This window comes from Gobius niger, assembly GCF_951799975.1.
Source record: "Gobius niger genome assembly, chromosome: 14".
Classification (NCBI taxonomy): Eukaryota; Metazoa; Chordata; class Actinopteri; order Gobiiformes; family Gobiidae; genus Gobius; species Gobius niger.
The window spans coordinates 29,703,485-29,730,044 of record NC_136865.1 but is presented as its reverse complement, the minus strand read 5'-3'; the positions used below and the strand labels follow the sequence as shown (position 1 = coordinate 29,730,044).

The 26,560-nt window shown below is 41.6% G+C and overlaps 2 protein-coding genes and 1 long non-coding RNA gene across 3 annotated transcripts in view; 2 read left to right on the top strand and 1 right to left on the bottom strand.

Annotated features, from left to right (window-relative positions):
- LOC306973998 overlaps window positions 1-26,560 on the bottom strand; it is an 818,053-nt gene that overhangs the window by 153,933 nt on the left and 637,560 nt on the right. The gene's annotated exons all lie outside the window — the stretch shown is intronic.
- On the top strand, window positions 14,029-16,176 carry LOC306973415 (uncharacterized protein; the record flags this gene model as incomplete). The annotated part of the gene is made up of 3 exons (XM_079570341.1): window positions 14,029-14,350; window positions 14,425-14,767; window positions 16,168-16,176. Exons 1-3 carry the CDS (start codon window positions 14,115-14,117, stop codon window positions 16,174-16,176), a joined length of 588 nt encoding a protein of 195 aa, XP_079426467.1. The 5' UTR covers window positions 14,029-14,114.
- On the top strand, window positions 22,540-25,569 carry LOC306973414 (uncharacterized protein; the record flags this gene model as incomplete). Its single annotated transcript, XM_079570340.1, has 3 exons — window positions 22,540-22,820; window positions 22,895-23,237; window positions 25,468-25,569. The coding sequence occupies exons 1-3, from the start codon at window positions 22,585-22,587 to the stop codon at window positions 25,567-25,569; spliced, it is 681 nt and encodes a 226-aa protein (XP_079426466.1). The 5' UTR covers window positions 22,540-22,584.

The following is a 26,560-nucleotide window of genomic DNA, read 5'->3' as shown; positions in this document are numbered from 1 at the left end:
GAGAGTAACAGCCGCGGCTCATACATGTAAATGAGCAGCTGAAATCTCATAGTTTCCTCTGTCGTCTCTGTTTAGGGCCGTTTGTAAAAATGTTCAGAGCTTTTGTGAATGAGCGTCTGGCTGCGGCGGCTGGAGAGACACGTGCGCTGTTTGAAAGGACGAGAGCGGAGTGCGAGGAGGAACTACGTCGCTCCGAGGACGAGAACAAGAGGAAGCAGCGGCTCCTGGAGCAGATACTGAGCCCGAGAGTCGTACTGGTCAGAGCGAGGGTCCAGACGCCCCCAACGAGGATTAAAGAGGAGCCAGAGGAGGAAGAGCTGCCAGTGTAGGCTCCAACACTTTCACACACGTCTGAGTCACATTATTTTAAAGTTTATTTACATCTACATCATGATTCAGGTGTTTCCCAGAGTCCAGTGCTGTGAGCGTGAAGAGAGAAGAGCCCTCCCCGCTTCCACAGAGACAAACTGAGCGCGGGAACATCAGCTCAGAGCCACATTTCCACTCAGAGACGGAGGGACACACCGAGCACTCGTCTGACTCTGACCACGATGACGACTGGGAACCTCCATTCAGCCGCTCAGACGCACAGATGGAGACAGAGGCTGATGGAGAAAATCACCACCACCAGGTCCAGAGCAGAGACAGAAGCACCAAAGTCTCCGCCCAAAACAAGTCTGACCCAGAGACGAGCGTGACGGTCGACGACGGAGGAGAAGAGAAGAAGAAGCACCGCTGTCACGTTTGTCACAAGAGATTTAGTTTCAAATGGAATTTAACAACACACATTAGAGTGCACACAGGGGAGAAGCCTTACAGCTGTGCAACCTGTGAGAAAACATTTGCCCATCAGTCTCATCTAGTTAGTCATAGAAGAACACACACAGGAGAGAAACCTTACAGCTGTCAGGTCTGTGAAATGAAATGTACACATCTCTCTAACCTCACGACACATAGAAGAACACACACAGGGGAGAAACCTTGCAGCTGTCAGGTCTGTGAAATGAAATGTACACATCTCTCTAACCTCACGACACATAGAAGAACACACACAGGGGAAAAACCACACGGCTGCACAATCTGTAATCAAACCTTTACCCGAAAGCAAAATCTAGATTCACACAGAAGAAAACACACAGGGGAGAGGCCCTATAGTTGCGCCGTTTGTGAGAAAAGATTTTTCAGTAAAGACTCCCTCAGAAAACACAGGAAAAGTCACTGAATTTGAAGAACAACACTGAACATTTTCATCAACATGACTATTTCTATAACTATTTAATCCTCATTTGATCAGCTTTTACGATTTAATGTTATTCAGTGCTGATTTATATCGTTGTTTTTCATTTTTCTTCAAAATTTACATGAGCAAGGTCGTTTTTGTTTCCACTGCCTTGTGAAGCAGTGATTTCTATTGTTTGAGTCGACTTAAATTGTTTTTAAATTCTGCTTCTGATTTTTATTTCCTCATAAATACATTTGTTGCTTTTGAAATGACTGTAAATATGTTTAAGTTTTAATCTGAATAGTCTGTATATATTGAAGCTCATTGTTCTACTATTGGAAAAGTCCAAAATGTTGTTGACTTTGTTTATTGTCTCGTTCCGTGTTGTTTCTTACTTTTCCTTGTAAATAAAACAATGTAAAAACCTCATCTCTTTAGTCTGAAAACAAAACTTGGACTAAACCAAAACTAAACCACATCCAAACTAGGACTAAACATAGAAACCAGGTCCACATTAGGGCCAACTCTGAGCTGTTTGTGTCATGTTGTAGCTGTATGTGGCTAATAGCAGCTAAAGCAGGAGGACCTAACACCAGAAAACATGTTTTACTCTCTACAAAAGTCTTATCCACAAAAGTGCATTCCCTTGAAAGATTCCATGAAACATGTCGTCCGTGACTGAAGTGAAGTCCATCCCTGTCGTGTTTGGTCGTGATGGGCTAAATGAGCCGAGGTATCGACACACGTATCAGGCACAGAAAGCAACACCTCGGCCGAGCTGCGCCATGAGCGGATCATTTTAAGAAAAGTCACGTGATTAACACTTTCACGGCATCGTTTTGTATCATGTCGTGTTGTACGTAATGAGCAGCAGGGGGCGCCAGTTGAGCGAGAGCAACACCTGACTCATTTTGTCATTGGGATTCATGCTCCAGACGCTGATCCCGTGGTGCTGCTGGGCTCGAGCGCCCGGCCCGGGAACGAGAGGAACCTGCCCTGACACAAAATGATTCAACAGAAAACGTTAAAGCACAACAGAGGCTTCTTTTCTTCTCTTTCACGCCCGAGTGCGGCTCAGTCAATAAGAGATGTTGAAGTGCAACGCGAACCCGTGCCCCTAGAGGCCATAAGCGCCACTGCAGGTGTCGTAGCATGTTGCGATTTTTTTACACATTAATTGCCCGTGAGAGTAAATACTACGCTGACAGAAAAGACAAAGGGACAGAGGGATATTGTTCATCCAATTACACAATGGAGATCATTTTTTTCACTCAAACTTGGCTGTAAATACTGTTTTTGTGGCGCTAGCCCGCAGTTAGCTTTGCCCGTTAGCCTGTTAGCTTCTTCTTCGTGATTCCATTAGTGTGTATTGGTGACTCCAGTTCGGTGGCAGTCAAGTTGCAAGTGTGGTTTTCTGGCCAGAGACACCAGGGGGAGATGGAAGACCCCCCAATCATCCCATTAACACTTGTATTACCCCAGAGGGACTACGGAAAGGATTTATGAAGGGAAACAAGTTACTTAGTGTTGCTTTAAAGAGGGGGTTTTCTGCTTTTTTCAATCACATAGCACCAGTCTATATCACACTACAATGATGACCAAACCTTCTGTTGGTCTGTAAATGCAGTAAATTATAATAACTGCCTTGTATAAAATGTCTCTCTCAAAATGGCTGTAGTGAATGTCTTGAAATAGGCCTCTGTCTCTTTAAGAACCTCTGACCCTTTCCGACACGCCCCCTCCACACGCTGTCTGTGGCATCAGTGGGGAGGGGGTTCTGCTGAGGAGCAGTGGTTGGTTACTCGGCTGGTAACGAAAGCTCGGAGGCGTCTCCAGGAGGTGGGGGCGTTCCTAGGAGGACTCAGGCAAACCTATCCCTAAAATGGCCGCCATCAGAGTTTTTACAGATTACTCAAAAATACGTGAATGTGCCAAGGCAACACTTCAGGCAAGTTTTTAATGAGGGAGTGACATAATAACATGATGGAAAGCTTGAAAAAGTAGATTTTGCCTTTAATACCTCCTTTAGCAGAGTAACCTCGGGATGGTCCTCATCAGCCCATGAGCAGCGAAGAACAAAGTCACTGCTGCCTCCTGAAGGTTTCTGAAATCAGCCAATCTCCGCACCAATGTGAAATAATAGACAGTTTTGCTGCGTGACGTTTCATTAAATCAGAACATGAGCTTTGTCCTAAATATATGAAAGTATAAAGCAGGTCAGGCAGCATTAGAGCCACAGCAGCATCGGAAAGTTTTACTATAGGAACTCTATGAACTTATGGTAACATTAGGCACTTTTGTTAACATTTTACAAGAATGAAACTTCAGCCGCAGGAATCATTTGCATAAGATCTGCTGTGAATGAACAGACGCTTAGCAACTGTGGAGAACTAAACGGCAGGATTTGGTGAATATTTGTAATAATTTAACAGTGATGTTTAAGAACAGTTTATTTAACACATCATTTTGACATCTGCATTTTCTTGGATTATATTTGTCCGTTTGGAAATCGCTGTTGAATTCTTTGCAGTGCAGGAGGATATAAAGGTGCTTTACTTGTCATTATGCAACAACCAGGCACCGATACCGATACCAGTATCGGGCCGATACCACATGCTTGTACTCATACTCGTACACATTCATGAGGTCTCGATACCAGAAACCGATACCACTTGATGTGTGTCCGGCGCTTTTTTTAAAATTGTATTTATTTTTTATTTAACATCAGTGCAAATGTATACAATTTACTACAATATGCTCATTTTCAATCAAAATCATCTTACACATAGATGTAACATGTTCATGTTGAAATAAACAATCTATAAGACAAAACAACAACAACAAAAAAAACACAGGGGTCAGCTAATTTACAATAAGATTGTAGCTTTCAAGAAGAGTGATGGATTTAATTCGTTTTTTATTATTCATTTTCTCAAGGGAGGCCAAATACATTTTTAAATCAGATACTTTAAAGTGGAACAATTAGGGTATTTTTTCACACCATTTGTTGATGTGGATATAATATTTTGCTAATATTATAATTAAGTTTATTATAAATGTTTCATCTGAAGTGAAGGTGGTATTATCAAAGGTCAGTAAAATATGAATTTTTGTCAATGTCAATGTCCGGCGCTCCTACAGGAGCAGCTCCACTGAGGAGAGAAAATAGCAACAAACTGGAGAATAGTTTAGTGTAAATCCAATTTTCCACATAGAGCTGACTTTATTACAGATGAGACTCTCTAAACCAGAGTCTGAGCTGGATTTAACCAGAGCTAAATGTTGTTAGAGCTGCAGCATCTGCAGTGTTTACAACAGACAGGCTAATGTTGCTAACTAGCCGCTAACTCGCGGCTAACAGTTCTGGCGATTCTGACGCCGTTTAGGGGTTTATTCATCTGAAAAACTAACCAAGGGACTAAAAAGTCCTCAGAAAATCCTAAATAAAGACATACAGCATGTTTATATTGATACCAATACTATTGTTAAATAAAAATACATAAATGAATAAAGCACAAGCATTGAGGAGCTTTTGGACATGAGCTGTTCTGTCTATGATGGACAGTGCAAGAAAAAAATTAAAAAAATATTGAATAAAAAAATAAATAAAATGGCTGGTTCAATTCTGATATAACTTCTCTTAAAAGTGTCGTCCACTTTACTTAAGGAAATGTAAATGAGTAAATTAACTAATGCCAAACAAATCTGCTGTGAAAGTCAATCTATAAATCATCTATTCACTTCAAAAAGTCTGTTGAAGAAAATGCCTTGTACTCGTATCGGTATTCGGGATCAGCAAGTACTTAAATCAAAGTAGTCGTACTTAAATCGGTTTTAGAAAAAGTGGTGTCGGTGCAACAACAACTGTACAACGAAATTCTTCCCCTGCATTTGACCCATCCCTCGACACCACTGGGCGACCAGTGCTGCGCCTGAGGACCCATCTCCAGATGTGGAGCCAGGCTGGTGGTCAGAAACACCTGGCTGGAGGATTCACCTATTGTACATGTTTTAAGTGGGAGAGGAAACTGGAGGAAACCTACGCAAACTCCACACAGAAAGGCCCCGTCCAGGTGGGAATCGAACCCGGGACCTTCTAACTGTGAAACACAAGCACCAACCGCTTTCTTTTTTTCTTCTTTATATTAAAATACTCAATACTTCGTAAGGGCAGTTTGGCCCCAAGACCAACGATATTATAAGAGAAAACTCTGCAGCTCTGACAGTTGCTTTGTTTAAATGCGTTACCGCGGCAACACAGCTCCCTCTGCTGCTGTTGTGTGATGACGACGACTAAGATTTTATTCAATTCAGACACAAAACAGGTAAGAAAATGTGTTTCATTAGTTTCATGATGTTTTATCAGGTCGTTTAACACGTTTTTAAGGATTTCTTTTCATTATTGTCGGCCTTAATCATGATGAAGTTGAAGTTATAATCTCTGAGGAGCTAATGCTAATCGGCAGTTAGCTCGACAGAGAAACTTAACTGAAAATATGTGAAAGTCACATTTCTGTGGGCGCTTTATGGTCAGTCTACACAAATATATTTGGAAATGAAAGTGATGAATCTCCTCTTGTGTTTTGGGGACAGTTTAAATGTCAGCTTTAGCTCTATTTGACAGGAGAGTAACAGCCGCGGCTCATACATGTAAATGAGCAGCTGAAATCTCATAGTTTTCTCTGTCGTCTCTGTTTAGGGCCGTTTGTAAAAATGTTCAGAGCTTTTGTGAATGAGCGTCTGGCTGCGGCGGCTGGAGAGACACGTGCGCTGTTTGAAAGGACGAGAGCGGAGTGCGAGGAGGAACTACGTCGCTCCGAGGACGAGAACAAGAGGAAACAGCGGCTCCTGGAGCAGATACTGAGCCCGAGAGTCGTACTGGTCAGAGCGAGGGTCCAGACGCCGCCGACGAGGATTAAAGAGGAGCCAGAGGAGGAAGAGCTGCCAGTGTAGGCTCCAACACTTTCACACACGTCTGAGTCACAGTATTTTAAAGTTGATTTATATCTATATCATGTTTCAGGTGTTTCCCAGGGTCCAGTGCTGTGAGCGTGAAGAGAGAAGAGCCCTCCCCGCTTCCACAGAGACAAACTGAGCGCGGGAACATCAGCTCAGAGCCACATTTCCACTCAGAGACGGAGGGACACACCGAGCACTCGTCTGACTCTGACCACGATGACGACTGGGAACCTCCATTCAGCCGCTCAGACGCACAGATGGAGACAGAGGCTGATGGAGAAAATCACCACCACCAGGTCCAGAGCAGAGACAGAAGCACCAAAGTCTCCGCCCAAAACAAGTCTGACCCAGAGACGAGCGCGACGGTCGACGACGGAGGAGAAGAGAAGAAGAAGCACCGCTGTCACGTTTGTGATAAGAGATTTAGTAAGAAATGTAATTTAACAACACACATTAGAGTGCACACAGGGGAGAAGCCTTACAGCTGTTTAACCTGTCAGAAAACATTTGCTCAGAAGTTTGATCTAGTTAAACATAGAAGAACACACACAGGAGAGAAACCTTACAGCTGTGAGGTCTGTGAGATGAAATTTACACAGCCCTCTCACCTCACGACACATAGAAGAACACACACAGGGGAAAAACCACACGGCTGCACAATCTGTAATAAAACCTTTACCCGAAAGCAAAGTCTAGATTCACACAGAAGAACACACACAGGGGAGAGGCCCTACAGTTGTGCCGATTGTGAGAAAAGATTTTTCCATAAAGCCTCCCTCAGAAAACACATGAAAACTCACTGAATCTGAAGCAAAACACCGAACATTTAAAAACATGACTATTTAATCCTCATTTGATCAGATTTTACTGTTTAATGTTATTCAGTGCTGACTTATCGTTTTTCAATTTTGTTCAGATGTTTGTTCACATGAACAAGGTCAGTTTTGTTTCCATTGCCTTGTGAAGCAGTGATTTCTATTGTTTAAATCGACTTAATGCTTAAAATAGTTTTTAAATTCTGCTTTTACAAACTTTCAAATTGCTTGTATTTCTTCTTAAAGACATTTGTTGCTTCAGAAATTACTCTAAATATGTTTAAGAAATTATAATCTGAATATTCTGCAAATATTGAAGCTTATTGTTCGACTCTTGAAAAATCCTAAATGTTGTTGACTTTGTTCATTGTTTTGTTCCTTCTGTAAATAAAACAATGTAAAAACTTCATCTCTTTAGTTTTGTTTCGCACCAAAACTGCATCACAAGAGCAGATACAGTTTCAAATCTTTCCATTATCGATCCAAATAAACCGAGTTGGTGAATTCTAATGCAGCCTAACGACAGAGTTTCATGTTGTTCTAATCATGATCAGTCTGAGGGGATAATGCCTGTGGTGAATCAAAGCTTCTATAAAACATGTCGTCCATGAATGTCGTGTTTGTTCTCAGCAGCTTCAGTTTCCTCTTGTAGCTTCACAGTAACCAAAGCTAATGCTAATGCTAATGCTAGTGCTAATGCTGCTCTCACAGACACAGCAGGAGCATCAGGAGGAGGAGCTGTGTTTCCCCTTTTTGCAGAGGCAGCCAATCATAATCGAGCTGGTGGGCGTCACAACCCGTCCTTTGCTTTGAAGCCGAGCCTCAGAGCGATCGAGAGTCGGCCAATCAGAGGCTGCCTTCTACAAAGAGAAGCATCAATGGAAATTCTCCTGGAGCTTCAGCCGCTGTGAGGGACAGGGAGACGACAGGGAAGAACCTCACTGAAACTCCTGATTAACAGCTGACTTTCTCACACAATTTAACTCACTGTAGTGGATTTATCATGACCTTCAATGCCTGAATTTGCTAAATAAAATATAATTTATTCGATCATTTTTTGGGGGGAAGCCAATGAGGAGCTGCCTCTGCCCCTTATGTACAGGATGGTTACACAGTCACATTTACTGGATGTTTAAATCTTCTTATGTCACATTCAGAAACTATAGAATTTGTGAGTGTGGCTAACGTTAGCTTAGCGGCTCATTCATTCCTATGGCTTAGCTTAGCCTAGCCGCTTCCATTCGTTTACATGTATCAGTTAGCATTGGATATTAAGCCGTTTTTTACCTAAATATTCTCAACAAAATGAAATGACACCAAAGCCGACTGCAGAGTCACATGTTTCCTGTCTGGACTTGACTCGTGGATACATTTAGAGGAGTTTTAAAGGTACATTTGAAACATCTCTGCTCTGTTCTGCTCCTAAATGTGACGGCAGTGACTGTTGCTGTTCATTAAGGCAGAAACAGAGAGTTTTAACATGACGGTCATGGGTCAAACTACTGTGTATAGTTCATATTGTTGTTAATGGAGCCGATCACAGTTTTAGCATTTGTCTATGAATATTGCAACTGAAAATGCAGGAAATCATTTCATTAGAGAGAACAAATGAGAACTTTTATAACAATTAACGCATTTGTATTGTTGATATTACAGAGCAGATGGAAAAAGAGACAAAAGTTTACTATAGTGAATATACTGCACTATATATGTAAAAGGGGATTTTTTTTTTTCAGTATTAAAGTCGAGTTGGACATTTTAGCATTTTGACAACACTAGTGTTTATGTTTGAAAACAGTTAAGGGGAAAACAATTAGGAGAAAAATTTAACTTTCTCTAATTATCAACACATGCTGATTTATGAATAGAGTTTTCTACTAAACAAAGATGAAGTGGTTCAAAGCAGCCCATGAAAACATTAAAAAAAACGGAGAATGCTAACATAGTGCTACATGTTAGCATCGTGCTAATGCTAACGCTAGCTACGACTGCCGTGTTTTTGCTTCTACTGAACAATCTCTGCGAATAAACATCCACATGGACCCGATTTAGACGTGACTTTGTTTGTATGTGATAAATAAGTTCATATTTCATATTAAAAAGGTTTAATATCTGCAGCTCTGACAGTTGCTTTGTTTAAATGCGTTACCGCGGCAACACAGCTCCCTCTGCTGCTGTTGTGTGAAGACGACGACTGAGATTTTATTCAATTCAGACACAAAACAGGTAAGAAAATGTGATTCATTAGTTTCATAATGTTTTATCAGGTCGTTTAACACGTTTTTAAGGATTTGTTTTCATTATTGTCGGCCTTAATCATGATGAAGTTGAAGTTATAATCTCTGAGGAGCTACTGCTAATCGGCAGTTAGCTCGACAGAGAAACTTAACTGAAAATATGTGAAAGTCACATTTCTGTGGGCGCTTTATGGTCAGTCTACACAAATATATTTGAAAATGAAAGTGATGAATCTCCTCTTGTGTTTTGGGGACAGTTTAAATGTCAGCTTTAGCTCTATGTGACAGGAGAGTAACAGCCGCGGCTCATACATGTAAATGAGCAGCTGAAATCTCATAGTTTTCTCTGTTGTCTCTGTTTAGGGCCGTTTGTGAAAATGTTCAGAGCTTTTGTGAATGAGCGTCTGGCTGCGGCGGCTGGAGAGACACGTGCGCTGTTTGAAAGGACGAGAGCGGAGTGCGAGGAGGAACTACGTCGCTCCCAGGACGAGAACAAGAGGAAACAGCGGCTCCTGGAGCAGATACTGAGCCCGAGAGTCGTACTGGTCAGAGCGAGGGTCCAGACGCCGCCGACGAGGATTAAAGAGGAGCCAGAGGAGGAAGAGCTGCCAGTGTAGGCTCCAACACTTTCACACACGTCTGAGTCACAGTATTTTAAAGTTTATTTATATCTATATCATGTTTCAGGTGTTTCCCAGAGTCCAGTGCTGTGAGCGTGAAGAGAGAAGAGCCCTCCCCGCTTCCACAGAGACAAACTGAGCGCGGGAACATCAGCTCAGAGCCACATTTCCACTCAGAGACAGAGGGACACACCGAGCACTCGTCTGACTCTGACCACGATGACGACTGGGAACCTCCATTCAGCCGCTCAGACGCACAGATGGAGACAGAGGCTGATGGAGAAAATCACCACCACCAGGTCCAGAGCAGAGACAGAAGCACCAAAGTCTCCGCCCAAAACAAGTCTGACCCAGAGACGAGCGCGACGGTCGACGACGGAGGAGAAGAGAAGAAGAAGCACCGCTGTCACGTTTGTCACAAGAGATTTAGTTTCAAATGGAGTTTAACAACACACATTAGAGTGCACACAGGAGAGAAGCCTTACAGCTGTGCAACCTGTGAGAAAACATTTGCCCATCAGTCTCATCTAGTTAGTCATAGAAGAACACACACAGGAGAGAAACCTTACATCTGTCAGGTCTGTGAGATTAAATTTACACAGCCCTCTCACCTCACGACACATAGAAGAACACACACAGGGGAAAAACCACACGGCTGCACAATCTGTAATAAAACCTTTACCCGAAAGCAAAGTCTAGATTCACACAGAAGAGCACACACAGGGGAGAGGCCCTACAGTTGCGCCGTTTGTGAGAAAAGATTTTTCAGTAAAGACTCCCTCAGAAAACACATGAAAACTCACTGAATCTGAAGCAAAACACCGAACATTTAAAAACATGACTATTTAATCCTCATTTGATCAGATTTTACTGTTTAATGTTATTCAGTGCTGACTTATCGTTTTTCAATGTTGTTTGTTTACATGAACAAGGTCGTTTTTGTTTCCATTGCCTTGTGAAGCAGTGATTTCTATTGTTTAAATCGACTTAATGCTTAAAATAGTTTTTAAATTCTGCTTTTACAAACTTTCAAATTGCTTGTATTTCTTCTTAAAGACATTTGTTGCTTCAGAAATTACTCTAAATATGTTTAAGAAATTATAATCTGAATATTCTGCAAATATTGAAGTTTATTGTTCGACCCTTGAAAAATCCTAAATGTTGTTGACTTTGTTCATTGTTTTGTTCCTTCTGTAAATAAAACATTGTAAAAACTTCATCTCTTTAGTTTTGTTTCGCACCAAAACTGCATCACAAGAGCAGATACAGTTTCAAATCTTTCCATTATCGATCCAAATAAACCGAGTTGGTGAATTCTAATGCAGCCTAACGACAGAGTTTCATGTTGTTCTAATCATGATCAGTCTGAGGGGATAATGCCTGTGGTGAATCAAAGCTGAAGCTTCTATGAAACATGTCGTCCATGACTGTCGTGTTTGTTCTCAGCAGCTTCAGTTTCCTCTTGTAGCTTCACAGTAACCAAAGCTAATGCTAATGCTAATGCTAGTGCTAATGCTGCTCTCACAGACACAGCAGGCGCATCAGGAGGAGGAGCTGTGTTTCCCCTTTTTGCAGAGGCAGCCAATCATAATCGAGCTGGTGGGCGTTACAACCCGTCCTTTGCTTTGAAGCCGAGCCTCAGAGCGATCGAGAGTCGGCCAATCAGAGGCTGCCTTCTACAAAGAGAAGCATCAATGGAAATTCTCCTGGAGCTTCAGCCGCTCTGAGGGACAGGGAGACGACAGGGAAGAACCTCACTGAAACTCCTGATTAACAGCTGACTTTCTCACACAATTTAACTCACTGTAGTGGATTTATCATGACCTTCAATGCCGGAATTTGCTAAATAAAATATAATTTATTCGATCATTTTTTGGGGAAGCCAATGAGGAGCTGCCTCTGCCCCTTATGTACAGGATGGTTACACAGTCACATTTACTGGATGTTTAAATCTTCTTATGTCACATTCAGAAACTATAGAATTTGTGAGTGTGGCTAACGTTAGCTTAGCGGCTCATTCATTCCTATGGCTTAGCTTAGCCTAGCCGCTTCCATTCGTTTACATGGCCATACCGCCTTTGCTATGCCCAATCCCGTCAGATCTTGGAAGCTAAGCAGGGAAGGGCCTGGTCGGTACTTGGATGGGAGACCGTTTGGTAACACCAGGAAGCCTGGGGTGAATGTGGTGTGTGAGTGAGTGGTTGGTGGTGGTCGGAGGGGCCGATGGCGCAGACTGGTTGCCTCGCTTCCGTCAGTTTACCCCAGGGCAGCTGTGGCTACAACAGTAGCTTATCACCACCGAGTATGGAGTGAATGAATAATGACGACAATGTAGCGCTTTGAGAAACTTGTTAATACAGGCTTGTAAAGCGCATTACAAGTGTAAGGCATTATTATTATGTATCAGTTAGCATTGGATATTAAGCCGTTTTTTGCCTAAATATTCTCAACAAAATGAAATGACACCAAAGCCGACTGCAGAGTCACATGTTTCCTGTCTGGACTTGACTCGTGGATACATTTAGAGGAGTTTTAAAGGTACATTTGAAACATCTCTGCTCTGTTCTGCTCCTAAATGTGACGGCAGTGACTGTTGCTGTTCATTAAGGCAGAAACAGAGAGTTTTAACATGACGGTCATGGGTCAAACAACTGTGTATAGTTCATATTGTTGTTAATGGAGCCGATCACAGTTTTAGCATTTGTCTATGAATATTGCAACTGAAAATGCAGGAAATCATTTCATTAGAGAGAACAAATGAGAACTTTTATAACAATTAACGCATGAATTGTTGATAAAACAGAGCAGATGGAAAAAGAGACAAAAGTTTACTATAGTGAATATACTGCACTATATATGTAAAAGGGGATTTTTTTTTCAGTATTAAAGTCGAGTTTGACATTTTAGCATTTTGACAACACGAGTGTTTATGTTTGAAAACAGTTAAGGGGAAAACAATAGGTGGCGTTCACGATATAGAATGTGATGATGTCATAATGTCAGATGGAGGGCAGAGCCAATGCAATTCTATGGGAGAAATGGAGTTTTTGGAAGAAATCTCCAAAACGAAAATTGACAAATGTTTTTCCTCTTCAGTATTTGATCGTGACTGGATTCACAAACCTGTGAGATTATCTCTATGTCTGAAAGTCCTTTCTATTGGACAACATCACACTCATGTTTTCGCACATTGTCACCACCTTTTGATGTTTTTCAGAGAAAATAATTGGACATTAGTTCATATGCGCCGACAGAGGAGACGATGAACTTTGTGACAGTTTTTGTTTCATGTGGATTCCTCCAGTAATGACTGAGATATGAGCCAAAAAACAAAGGCATAAATACATGCATTTTGTCAGTTACCACAGTTACCATAGTTACCGTCAGTTGACCTCCACCTCAATGTTAAACTATAGGCTCTTTAGAATGTTGTGATGTCACGTGAACGCTACCTATTAGGAGAAAAATGTAACTTTCTCTAATTATCAACACATGCTGATTTATGAATAGAGTTTTCAACTAAACGAAGATACAAAGATGAAGTGGTTCAAAGCAGCCCATGAATACATTAAAAACGGAGAATGCTAACATAGTGCTACATGTTAGCATCGTGCTAATGCTAACGCTAGCTACGACTGCCGTGTTTTCGCTTCTACTGAACAATCTCTGCGAATAAACATCCATATGGACCCGATTTAGACTTGACTTTGTTTGTATGTGATGAATAAGTTCATATTTCATATTAAAAAGGTTTACTATCTGCAGCTCTGACAGTTGCTTTGTTTAAGTGCGTTACCGCGGCAACACAGCTCCCTCTGCTGCTGCTGTGTGAAGACGACGACTAAGATTTTATTCAATTCAGACACAAAACAGGTAAGAAAATGTGATTCATTAGTTTCATAATGTTTTATAAGGTCGTTTAACACGTTTTTAAGGATTTGTTTTCATTATTGTCGGCCTTAATCCTGATGAAGTTGAAGTTATAATCTCTGAGGAGCTAATGCTAATCGGCAGTTAGCTCGACAGAGAAACTTGACTGAAAATATGTGAAAGTCACATTTCTGTGGGCGCTTTATGGTCAGTCTACACAAATATATTTGGAAATGAAAGTGATGAATCTCCTCTTGTGTTTTGGGGACAGTTTAAATGTCAGCTTTAGCTCTATTTGACAGGAGAGTAACAGCCGCGGCTCATACATGTAAATGAGCAGCTGAAATCTCATAGTTTTCTCTGTCGTCTCTGTTTAGGGCCGTTTGTAAAAATGTTCAGAGCTTTTGTGAATGAGCGTCTGGCTGCGGCGGCTGGAGAGACACGTGCGCTGTTTGAAAGGACGAGAGCGGAGTGCGAGGAGGAACTACGTCGCTCCGAGGACGAGAACAAGAGGAAACAGCGGCTCCTGGAGCAGATACTGAGCCCGAGAGTCGTACTGGTCAGAGCGAGGGTCCAGACGCCCCCAACGAGGATTAAAGAGGAGCCAGAGGAGGAAGAGCTGCCAGTGTAGGCTCCAACACTTTCACACACGTCTAAGTCACAGTATTTTAAAGTTTACTTATATCTATATCATGTTTCAGGTGTTTCCCAGAGTCCAGTGCTGTGAGCGTGAAGAGAGAAGAGCCCTCCCCGCTTCCACAGAGACAAACTGAGCGCGGGAACATCAGCTCAGAGCCACATTTCCACTCAGAGACGGAGGGACACACCGAGCACTCGTCTGACTCTGACCACGATGACGACTGGGAACCTCCATTCAGCCGCTCAGACGCACAGATGGAGACAGAGGCTGATGGAGAAAATCACCACCACCAGGTCCAGAGCAGAGACAGAAGCACCAAAGTCTCCGCCCAAAACAAGTCTGACCCAGAGACGAGCGCGACGGTCGACGACGGAGGAGAAGAGAAGAAGAAGCACCGCTGTCACGTTTGTGATAAGAGATTTAGTCAGAAATGTGATTTAATAAGACACATAAGAGTGCACACAGGGGAGAAACCTTACAGCTGTCAGGTCTGTGAAATGAAATTTACACATCTCTCTAACCTCACGACACATAGAAGAACACACACAGGGGAAAAACCACACGGCTGCACAATCTGTAATAAAACCTTTGCCGATAAGCGTAATCTAGATTCACACAGAAGAACACACACAGGGGAGAGGCCCTACAGTTGCACCGTTTGTGATAAAAGATTTATCAGTAGAAAATCCCTCACAAAACACAGGAAAACTCACTGAATTTGAAGAACAACACCAAACATTTTCATCAACATGACTATTTCTATAACTATTTAATCCTCATTTGATCAGCTTTTATGATTTAATGTTATTCAGTGCTGATTTATATCGTTGTTTTTCACTTTACTTGCAGTGATTTCTATTGTTTGAGTCGACTTAACGCTGAAAATCCTTTTTTAAATTCTGCTTCTGATTTTATTTCCTCATAAATACATTTGTTGCTTTCGAAATGACTGTAAATATGTTTAAGTTTTAATCTGAATAGTCTGTATATATTGAAGCTCATTGTTCGACTATTGGAAAAGTCCAAAATGTTGTTGACTTTGTTTATTGTCTCGTTCCGTGTTGTTTCTTTCTTTTCCTTGTAAATAAAACAATGTAAAAACCTCATCTCTTTAGTCTGAAAACAAAACTTGGAGGTGGTAGGCATTTCATATTTCATATTTGATAAACATTTTATTAAAATCCTATGATCGGCAAAAACAATCCTTAAACAGGGCACTGCTTCTCTTGCGCTGTACCCGATCTTTCATTTTATAAAACCGAGTTAGAGGCCTGGATGCATCAGCTGTTGCCGACCATTCACCAAAACATCCGGCGAAAATTGCGGAAGTAAACAATAACAGCGATCGCTCGTATGGCTTTGCAATATTCACTGCTTAAATTGCGATGGCAGAAGAAAAGATAAGATAAGATAAGATAAGATGGTACTTTATTGATCTCACAGATGGAGAAATTGCATAAAACGTCTGCTTCAAGCGAAAGCAGGAAGTAAAACAGGAAGTAGCTATATCTGTCCAATCACAGTGAAGCACCAAGGTCCTACCCCTTCCATAATGGTTTCATACTTTTGTGTTTTGGAAAATGTTTGTGTTTCACTTTTGTTTGTGCGTTTTCACTTTTGTGTTTGTGACTTGCACTTCAGGGCCACCGTAGATGTCACATTCAACATGTTTAAGTGTATAACTATAACAATAAACATCACAAAAAATGGTCATACTGTGGTGTGCATGTTAGAGAGGTGGGTTTTGGGGGCGTGTCATAGCCCTTATGTTGTGCTTGTCCTGATTTTCGGCCATTCTGTTCAGAAAGAATAAAGCTGACTCACTTGCAGCTCGCTTGTGTCCTCTTCTTTCTCACCACATTGGATCACGTCGGGGTCACCAATGTGGCGAGACAGAAGAGAACAAAAGCGCTTTCTGAGCCAAAGACAGAGTGGCCAAACCTTCTGTTGGTCTGTTAATGCAGTAAATTAGAATAACTGCCTTGTATAAAATGTCTCTCTCAAAATGGCTGTAGTGAATGTCTTGAAATAGGCCTCTGTCTCTTTAAGAACCTCTGACCCTTTCCGACACGCCCCCTCCACACGCTGTCTGTGGCATCAGTGGGGAGGGGGTTCTGCTGAGGAGCAGTGGTTGGTTACTCGGCTGGTGACGAAAGCTCGGAGGCGTCTCCAGGAGGTGGGGGCGTTCCTAGGAGGACTCAGGCAAACCTATCCCTAAAATGGCCGCCATCAGAGTTTTTACAGATTACTCAAAAATACGTGAATGTGCCAAGGCAACACTTCAGGCATGTTTTTAATGAGGGAATGACATAATAACATGATGTAAAGCTTGAAAAAGTCAGTTTTGCATAATACCCCCCCTCCTTTAGCAGAGTAACCTCGGGATGGTCCTCATCAGCCCATGAGCAGCGAAGAACAAAGTCACTTCTGCCTCCTGAAGGTTTCTGAAATCAGCCAATCTCCGCACCAATGTGAAATAATAGACAGTTTTGCTGCGTGACGTTTCATTACATCAGAACATGAGCTTTGTCCTAAATATATGAAAGTATGAAGCAGGTCAGGCAGCGTTAGAGCCACAGCAGCATCGGAAAGTTTTATTATAGGAACTCTATGAACTTATGGTAACATTAGGCACTTTTGTTAACATTGTACAAGAATGAAACTTCAGCCGCAGGAATCATTTGCATAAGATCTGCTGTGAATGAACAGACGCTTAGCAACTGTGGAGAACGAAACGACAGGATTTGGTGAATATTTGTAATAATTTAACAGTGATGTTTAAGAACAGTTTATTTAACACATCATTTTGACATCTGCATTTTCTTGGATTATATTTGTCCGTTTGGAAATCGCTGTTGAATTCTTTGCAGTGCAGGAGGATATAAAGGTGCTTTACTTGTCATTATGCAACAACCAGGGATGCACCGATACCGATACCAGTATCGGGCCGATACCGCATGCTTGTACTCATACTCGTACTCATTCATGAGGTCTCGATACCAGAAACCGATACCACTTGCCGTGTGTCCGGTGCTCCTACAGGAGCAGCTCCACTGAGGAGAGAAAATAGCAACAAACTGGAGAATAGTTTAGTGTAAATCCAATATTCCACATAGAGCTGACTTTATTACAGACGAGACTCTCTAAACCAGAGTCTGAGCTGGATTTAACCAGAGCTAAATGTTGTTAGAGCTGCAGCATCTGCAGTTACAAGATACAGGCTAATGTTCATCTGAAAAACTAACCCAGCGACTAAAAAGTCCTCAGAAAATCCAAAATAAAGAGATACAGCATGTTTATATTGATACCAATAGTATTGTTCAATAAAAATACATAAATGAATAAAGCACAAGCATTGAGGAGCTTTTGGAAATGAGCTGTTCTGTCGACGATGGACAGTGCAAGAAAAAAATATATATATATATATTGAATAAAAAAATTAAATAAAATGGCTGGTTCAATTCTGACATTTTTCTTTTAAAAGTGTCGTCCACTTTACTTAAGGAAATGTAAATGAGTAAATTAACTAATGACTAACCAATCTGCTGTGAAAGTCAATCTATAAATCATCTATTCACTTCAAAAAGTCTGTTGAAGAAAATGCTTTGTACTCGTATCGGTATTCGGGATCAGCAAGTACTTAAATCAAAGTAGTCGTACTTGATCGGTTTTAGAAAAAGTGGTGTCGGTGCAACAACAACTGGACAACGAAATTCTTCCCCTGCATTTGACCCATCCCTCGACACCATTGGGCGACCAGTGCTGCGCCTGAGGACCCATCTCCAGATGTGGAGCCAGGCTGGTGGTCAGAAACACCTGGCTGGAGGATTCACCTATTGTACATGTTTAAAGTGGGAGAAGAAAATGGAGGAAACCTACGCAAACTCCACATAGAAAGGCCCCGTCCAGGTGGGAATCGAACCCGGGACCTTCTGACTGTGAAACACAAGTACCAACCGCTTTCTTTTTTTTTTTAAATATTAAAATATTCAATACTTCGTAAGGGCAGTTTGGCCCCAAGACCAACGATATTATAAGAGAAAACTCTGCAGCTCTGACAGTTGCTTTGTTTGAGTGCGTTACCGCGGCAACACAGCTCCCTCTGCTGCTGTTGTGTGATGACGACGACTAAGATTTTATTCAATTCATACACAAAACAGGTAAGAAAATGTGTTTCATTAGTTTCATAATGTTTTATCAGGTCGTTTAACACGTTTTTAAGGATTTCTTTTCATTATTGTCGGCCTTAATCATGATGAAGTTGAAGTTATAATCTCTGAGGAGCTAATGCTAATCGGCAGTTAGCTCGACAGAGAAACTTAACTGAAAATATGTGAAAGTCACATTTCTGTGGGCGCTTTATGGTCAGTCTACACAAATATATTTGAAAATGAAAGTGATGAATCTCCTCTTGTGTTTTGGGGACAGTTTAAATGTCAGCTTTAGCTCTATTTGACAGGAGAGTAACAGCCGCGGCTCATACATGTAAATGAGCAGCTGAAATCTCATAGTTTTCTCTGTCGTCTCTGTTTAGGGCCGTTTGTAAAAATGTTCAGAGCTTTTGTGAATGAGCGTCTGGCTGCGGCGGCTGGAGAGACACGTGCGCTGTTTGAAAGGACGAGAGCGGAGTGCGAGGAGGAACTACGTCGCTCCCAGGACGAGAACAAGAGGAAACAGCGGCTCCTGGAGCAGATACTGAGCCCGAGAGTCGTACTGGTCAGAGCGAGGGTCCAGACGCCCCCAACGAGGATTAAAGAGGAGCCAGAGGAGGAAGAGCTGCCAGTGTAGGCTCCAACACTTTCACACACGTCTAAGTCACATTATTTTAAAGTTTATTTATATCTATATCATGTTTCAGGTGTTTCCCAGAGTCCAGTGCTGTGAGCGTGAAGAGAGAAGAGCCCTCCCCGCTTCCACAGAGACAAACTGAGCGCGGGAACATCAGCTCAGAGCCACATTTCCACTCAGAGACGGAGGGACACACCGAGCACTCGTCCGACTCTGACCACGATGACGACTGGGAACCTCCATTCAGCCGCTCAGACGCACAGATGGAGACAGAGGCTGATGGAGAAAATCACCACCACCAGGTCCAGAGCAGAGACAGAAGCACCAAAGTCTCCGCCCAAAATAAGTCTGACCCAGAGACGAGCGCGACGGTCGACGACGGAGGAGAAGAGAAGAAGAAGCACCGCTGTCACGTTTGTCACAAGAGATTTAGTTTCAAATGGAGTTTAACAACACACATTAGAGTGCACACAGGGGAGAAGCCTTACAGCTGTGCAACCTGTGAGAAAACATTTGCCCATCAGTCTCATCTAGTTAGTCATAGAAGAACACACACAGGAGAGAAACCTTACAGCTGTCAGGTCTGTGAGATTAAATTTACACAGCCCTCTCACCTCACGACACATAGAAGAACACACACAGGGGAAAAACCACACGGCTGCACAATCTGTAATAAAACCTTTACCCGAAAGCAAAGTCTAGATTCACACAGAAGAACACACACAGGGGAGAGGCCCTACAGTTGCGCCGTTTGTGAGAAAAGATTTTTCAGTAAAGACTCCCTCAGAAAACACATGAAAACTCACTGAATCTGAAGCAAAACACCGAACATTTAAAAACATGACTATTTAATCCTCATTTGATCAGATTTTACTGTTTAATGATATTCAGTGCTGACTTATCGTTTTTCAATTTTGTTCAGATGTTTGTTTACATGAACAAGGTCAGTTTTGTTTCCATTGCCTTGTGAAGCAGTGATTTCTATTGTTTAAATCGACTTAATGCTTAAAATAGTTTTTAAATTCTGCTTTTACAAACTTTCAAATTGCTTGTATTTCTTCTTAAAGACATTTGTTGCTTCAGAAATTACTCTAAATATGTTTAAGAAATTATAATCTGAATATTCTGCAAATATTGAAGCTTATTGTTCGACTCTTGAAAAATCCTAAATGTTGTTGACTTTGTTCATTGTTTTGTTCCTTCTGTAAATAAAACAATGTAAAAACTTCATCTCTTTAGTTTTGTTTCGCACCAAAACTGCATCACAAGAGCAGATACAGTTTCAGATCTTTCCATTATCGATCCAAATAAACCGAGTTGGTGAATTCTAATGCAGCCTAACGACTGAGTTTCATGTTGTTCTAATCATGATCAGTCTGAGGGGATAATGCCTGTGGTGAATCAAAGCTGAAGCTTCTATAAAACATGTCGCCCATGACTGTCGTGTTTGTTCTCAGCAGCTTCGGTTTCCTCTTGTAGCTTCACAGTAACCAAAGCTAATGCTAATGCTAATGCTAGTGCTAATGCTGCTCTCACAGACACAGCAGGCGCTTCAGGAGGAGGAGCTGTGTTTCCCCTTTTTGCAGAGGCAGCCAATCATAATGGAGCTGGTGGGCGTCACAACCCGTCCTTTGCTTTGAAGCCGAGCCTCAGAGCGATCGAGAGTCGGCCAATCAGAGGCTGCCTTCTACAAAGAGAAGCATCAATGGAAATTCTCCTGGAGCTTCAGCCGCTGTGAGGGACAGGGAGACGACAGGGAAGAACCTCACTGAAACTCCTGATTAACAGCTGACTTTCTCACACAATTTAACTCACTGTAGTGGATTTATCATGACCTTCAATGCCTGAATTTGCTAAATAAAATATAATTTATTCGATCATTTTTTGGGGGGAAGCCAATGAGGAGCTGCCTCTGCCCCTTATGTACAGGATGGTTACACAGTCACATTTACTGGATGTTTAAATCTTCTTATGTCACATTCAGAAACTATAGAATTTGTGAGTGTGGCTAACGTTAGCTTAGCGGCTCATTCATTCCTATGGCTTAGCTTAGCCTAGCCGCTTCCATTCGTTTACATGTATCAGTTAGCATTGGATATTAAGCCGTTTTTTGCCTAAATATTCTCAACAAAATGAAATGACACCAAAGCCGACTGCAGAGTCACATGTTTCCTGTCTGGACTTGACTCGTGGATATATTTAGAGGAGTTTTAAAGGTACATTTTAAACGTCTCTGCTCTGTTCTGCTCCTAAATGTGACGGCAGTGACTGTTGCTGTTCATTAAGGCAGAAACAGAGAGTTTTAACATGACGGTCATGGGTCAAACTACTGTGTATAGTTAATATTGTTGTTAATGGAGCCGATCACAGTTTTAGCATTTGTCTATGAATATTGCAACTGAAAATGCAGGAAATCATTTCATTAGAGAGAACAAATGAGAACTTTTATAACAATTAACGCATGAATTGTTGATAATACAGAGCAGATGGAAAAAGAGACAAAAGTTTACTATAGTGAATATACTGCACTATATATGTAAAAGGGGATTTTTTTTTTCAGTATTAAAGTCTAGTTTGACATTTTAGCATTTTGACAACACGAGTGTTTATGTTTGAAAACAGTTAAGGGGAAAACAATTAGGAGAAAAATGTAACTTTCTCTAATTATCAACACATGCTGATTTATGAATAGAGTTTTCTACTAAACAAAGACGAAGTGGTTCAAAGCAGCCCATGAAAACAAAAAAAACGGAGAATGCTAACATAATGCTACATGTTAGCATCGTGCTAATGCTAACGCTAGCTACGACTGCCGTGTTTTCGCTTCTACTGAACAATCTCTGCGAATAAACATCCATATGGACCCGATTTAGACTTGACTTTGTTTGTGTGATAAATAAGTTCATGTTTCATATTAAAAAGGTTTAATATCTGCAGCTCTGACAGTTGCTTTGTTTAAATGTGTTACCGCGGCAACACAGCTCCCTCTGCTGCTGTTGTGTGAAGACGACAACTGAGATTTTATTCAATTCAGACACAAAACAGGTAAGAAAATGTGATTCATTAGTTTCATAATGTTTTATCAGGTCGTTCAACACGTTTTTAAGGATTTGATTTCATTATTGTCGGCCTGAATCATGATGAAGTTGAAGTTATAATCTCTGAGGAGCTAATGCTAATCGGCAGTTAGCTCGACAGAGAAACTTAACTGAAAATATGTGAGAGTCACATTTCTGTGGGCGCTTTATGGTCAGTCTACACAAATATATTTGGAAATGAAAGTGATGAATCTCCTCTTGTGTTTTGGGGACAGTTTAAATGTCAGCTTTAGCTCTATTTGACAGGAGAGGAACAGCCGCGGCTCATACATGTAAATGAGCAGCTGAAATCTCATAGTTTTCTCTGTTGTCTCTGTTTAGGGCCGTTTGTAAAAATGTTCAGAGCTTTTGTGAATGAGCGTCTGGCTGCGGCGGCTGGAGAGACACGTGCGCTGTTTGAAAGGATGAGAGCGGAGTGCGAGGAGGAACTACGTCGCTCCGAGGACGAGAACAAGAGGAAACAGCGGCTCCTGGAGCAGATACTGAGCCCGAGAGTCGTACTGGTCAGAGCGAGGGTCCAGACGCCCCCAACGAGGATTAAAGAGGAGCCAGAGGAGGAAGAGCTGCCAGTGTAGGCTCCAACACTTTCACACACGTCTAAGTCACATTATTTTAAAGTTGATTTATATCTATATCATGTTTCAGGTGTTTCCCAGAGTCCAGTGCTGTGAGCGTGAAGAGAGAAGAGCCCTCCCCGCTTCCACAGAGACAAACTGAGCGCGGGAACATCAGCTCAGAGCCACATTTCCACTCAGAGACGGAGGGACACACCGAGCACTCGTCTGACTCTGACCACGATGACGACTGGGAACCTCCATTCAGCCGCTCAGACGCACAGATGGAGACAGAGGCTGATGGAGAAAATCACCACCACCAGGTCCAGAGCAGAGACAGAAGCACCAAAGTCTCCGCCCAAAACAAGTCTGACCCAGAGACGAGCGCGACGGTCGACGACGGAGGAGAAGAGAAGAAGAAGCACCGCTGTCACGTTTGTCACAAGAGATTTAGTAAGAAATGTAATTTAACAACACACATTAGAGTGCACACAGGAGAGAAGCCTTACAGCTGTCAGGTCTGTGAAATGAAATTTACACAGCTGTCTAACCTCACGACACATAGAAGAACACACACAGGGGAAAAACCACACGGCTGCACAATCTGTAATAAAACCTTTGCCGATAAGCGTAATCTAGATTCACACAGAAGAACACACACAGGGGAGAGGCCCTACAGTTGTGCCGTTTGTGAGAAAAGATTTTTCAGTAAAAAATACCTCACAAAACACAGGAAAACTCACTGAACAACAAACATTTTCATCAACATGACTATTTCTATAACTATTTAATCCTCATTTGATCAGCTTTTATGATTTAATGTTATTCAGTGCTGATTTATATCGTTGTTTTTCATTTTTCTTCAAAATTTACATGAGCAAGGTCGTTTTTGTTTCCATTGCCTTGTGAAGTAGTGATTTCTATTGTTTGAGTCGACTTAACGCTAAAAATCGTTTTTAAATTCTGCTTCTGATTTTTATTTCCTCATAAATACATTTGTTGCTTTTGAAATGACTGTAAATATGTTTAAGTTTTAATCTGAATAGTCTGTATGTGTTGAAGCTCATTGTTCGACTATTGGAAAAGTCCAAAATGTTGTTGACTTTGTTTATTGTCTCGTTCCGTGTTGTTTCTTTCTTTTCCTTGTAAATAAAGCAATTTAAAAACCTCATCTCTTTAGTCTGAAAACAAAACTTGGAGGTGGTAGGCATTTCATATTTCATATTTGATAAACATTTTATTCAAATCCTATGATTGGCAAAAACAATCCTTAAACAGGGCACTGCTTCTCTTGCGCTGTTCCAGATCTATCATTTTATAAAACCGAGTTAGAGGCCTGGATTCATCAGCTGTTTCCGACCATTCACCAAAACATCAGGCGAAAATTGCGGAAGTAAACAAGAACAGCGATCGCTCGTATGGCTTTGCAATATTCACTGCTTAAATTGCGATGGCAGAAGAAAACGTCTGCTTCAAGCGAAAGCAGGAAATAAATCAGGAAGTAGCTACATCTGGTCAATCACAGTGAAGCACCAAGGTCCTACCCCTTCCATAATGGTTTCTTACTTTTGTGTTTTGGAAAATGTTTGCGTTTCCACTAATGTTTGTGCGTTTTCACTCATGTGTTTGTGACTTGCACTTCAGGGCCACCGTAGATGTCACATTCAACATGTTTAAGTGTATAACTATAACAATAAACATCACAAAAAATGGTCATACTGTGGTGTGCATGTTAGAGAGGTGGGTTTTGGGGGCGTGTCATAGCCCTTATGTTGTGCTTGTCCTGATTTTCAGCCATTCTGTTCAGAAAGAATAAAGTTGACTCACTTGCAGCTCGCTTGTGTCCTCTTCTTTCTCGCCACATTGGATCACGTCGGGGTCACCAATGTGGCGAGACAGAAGAGAACAAAAGCGCTTTCTGAGCCAAAGACAGAATGGCCAAAAATCAGGACAAACACAACATAAGGGCTATGACACGCCCCCAAAACCCACAGGGTGAGAGACACCTCTCTAACATGCACACCACAATACCAAAGAAAGCCATGGGTGAATTTTTTTTGCAAAAGCTTGAATATAATTGTGCTGCTATGTTTTATTAAAAAAAAAAGTGTCTTATGTGTCATATGCACGTTAAAGAGGGGGTATTATGCTTTTTTCAATCACATAGCACCAGTCTATATCACACTACAATGACGACAAAACCTTCTGTTGGTCTGTCAATGCAGTAAATTAGAATAACTGCCTTGTATGAAATTGCTCTCTCAAAATGTCTTTAGTGAATGTCTTGAAATAGGCCTCTGTCTCTTTAAGAACCTCTGAGCCTTTCCGACACGCCCCCTCCACACGCTGTCTGTGGCATCAGTGGGGAGGGGGTTCTGCTGAGGAGCAGTGGTTGGTTACTCGGCTGGTGACAAAAGCTCGGAGGCGTCTCCAGGAGGTGGGGGCGTTCCTAGGAGGACTCAGGCAAACCTATCCCTAAAATGGCCGCCATCAGAGTTTTTACAGATTACTCAAAAATACGTGAATGTGCCAAGGCAACACTTCAGGCATGTTTTTAATGAGGGAATGACATAATAACATGATGTAAAGCTTGAAAAAATCAATTTTGCATAATACCCCCCCCTTTAATACCTCCTTCAGTAACCTCCGGATGGTCCTCATCAGCCCATGAGCAGCGAAGAACAAAGTCACTGCTGCCTCCTGAAGGTTTCTGAAATCAGCCAATCTCCGCACCAATGTGAAATAATAGACAGTTTTGCTGCGTGACGTTTCATTAAATCAGAACATGAGCTTTGTCCTAAATATATGAAAGTATAAAGCAGGTCATGCAGCGTTAGAGCCACAGCAGCATCGGAAAGTTTTATTATAGGAACTCTATGAACTTATGGTAACATTACGCACTTTTGTTAACATTTTACAAGAACGAAACTTCAGCCGCAGGAATCATTTGCATAAGATCTGCTGTGAATGAACAGACGCTTAGCAACTGTGGAGAACTAAACGACAGGATTCGGTGAATATTTGTAATAATTTAACAGTTATGTTTACAAACAGTTTATTCAACACATCATTTTGACATCTGCATTTTCTTAGATTATATTTGTCCGTTTGGAAATCGCTGTTGAATTCTTTGCAGTGCAGGAGGATATAAAGGTGCTTTACTTGTCATTATTAACAACTAGGGATGCACTGATACCGATGTGGTATCGGGCCGATACCACATGCTTGTACTCATACTCGTACTCATTCATGAGGTCTCGATACCAGAAACCGATACCACCTGCCGTGTGTCCGGCGCTCCTACAGGAGAAGCTCCACTGAGGAGAGAAAATAGCAACAAACTGGAGAATAGTTTAGTGTAAATCCAATTTTCCACATAGAGCTGGCTTTATTACAGACGACGCTCCCTAAATCAGAGTCTGAGCTGGATTTAACCAGAGCTAAATGTTGCTAGTGCTGCAGCGTCTGCAGAGTTTACAACATACAGGCTAATGTTGCTAACTAGCCGCTAACTCGTGGCTAACAGTTGTGGCGATTCTGACACCATTTTATGCCCAGGGGCTTATTCATCTGAAAAACTAACCCAGCGACTAAAAAGTCCTCAGAAAATCCTAAATAAAGACATACAGCATGTTTATATTGATACCAATACTATTGTTAAATAAAAATACATAAATGAATAAAGCACAAGCATTGAGGAGCTTTTGGACATGAGCTGCTCTGTCGACGATGGACAGCGCAAGAAAAATAAATATAT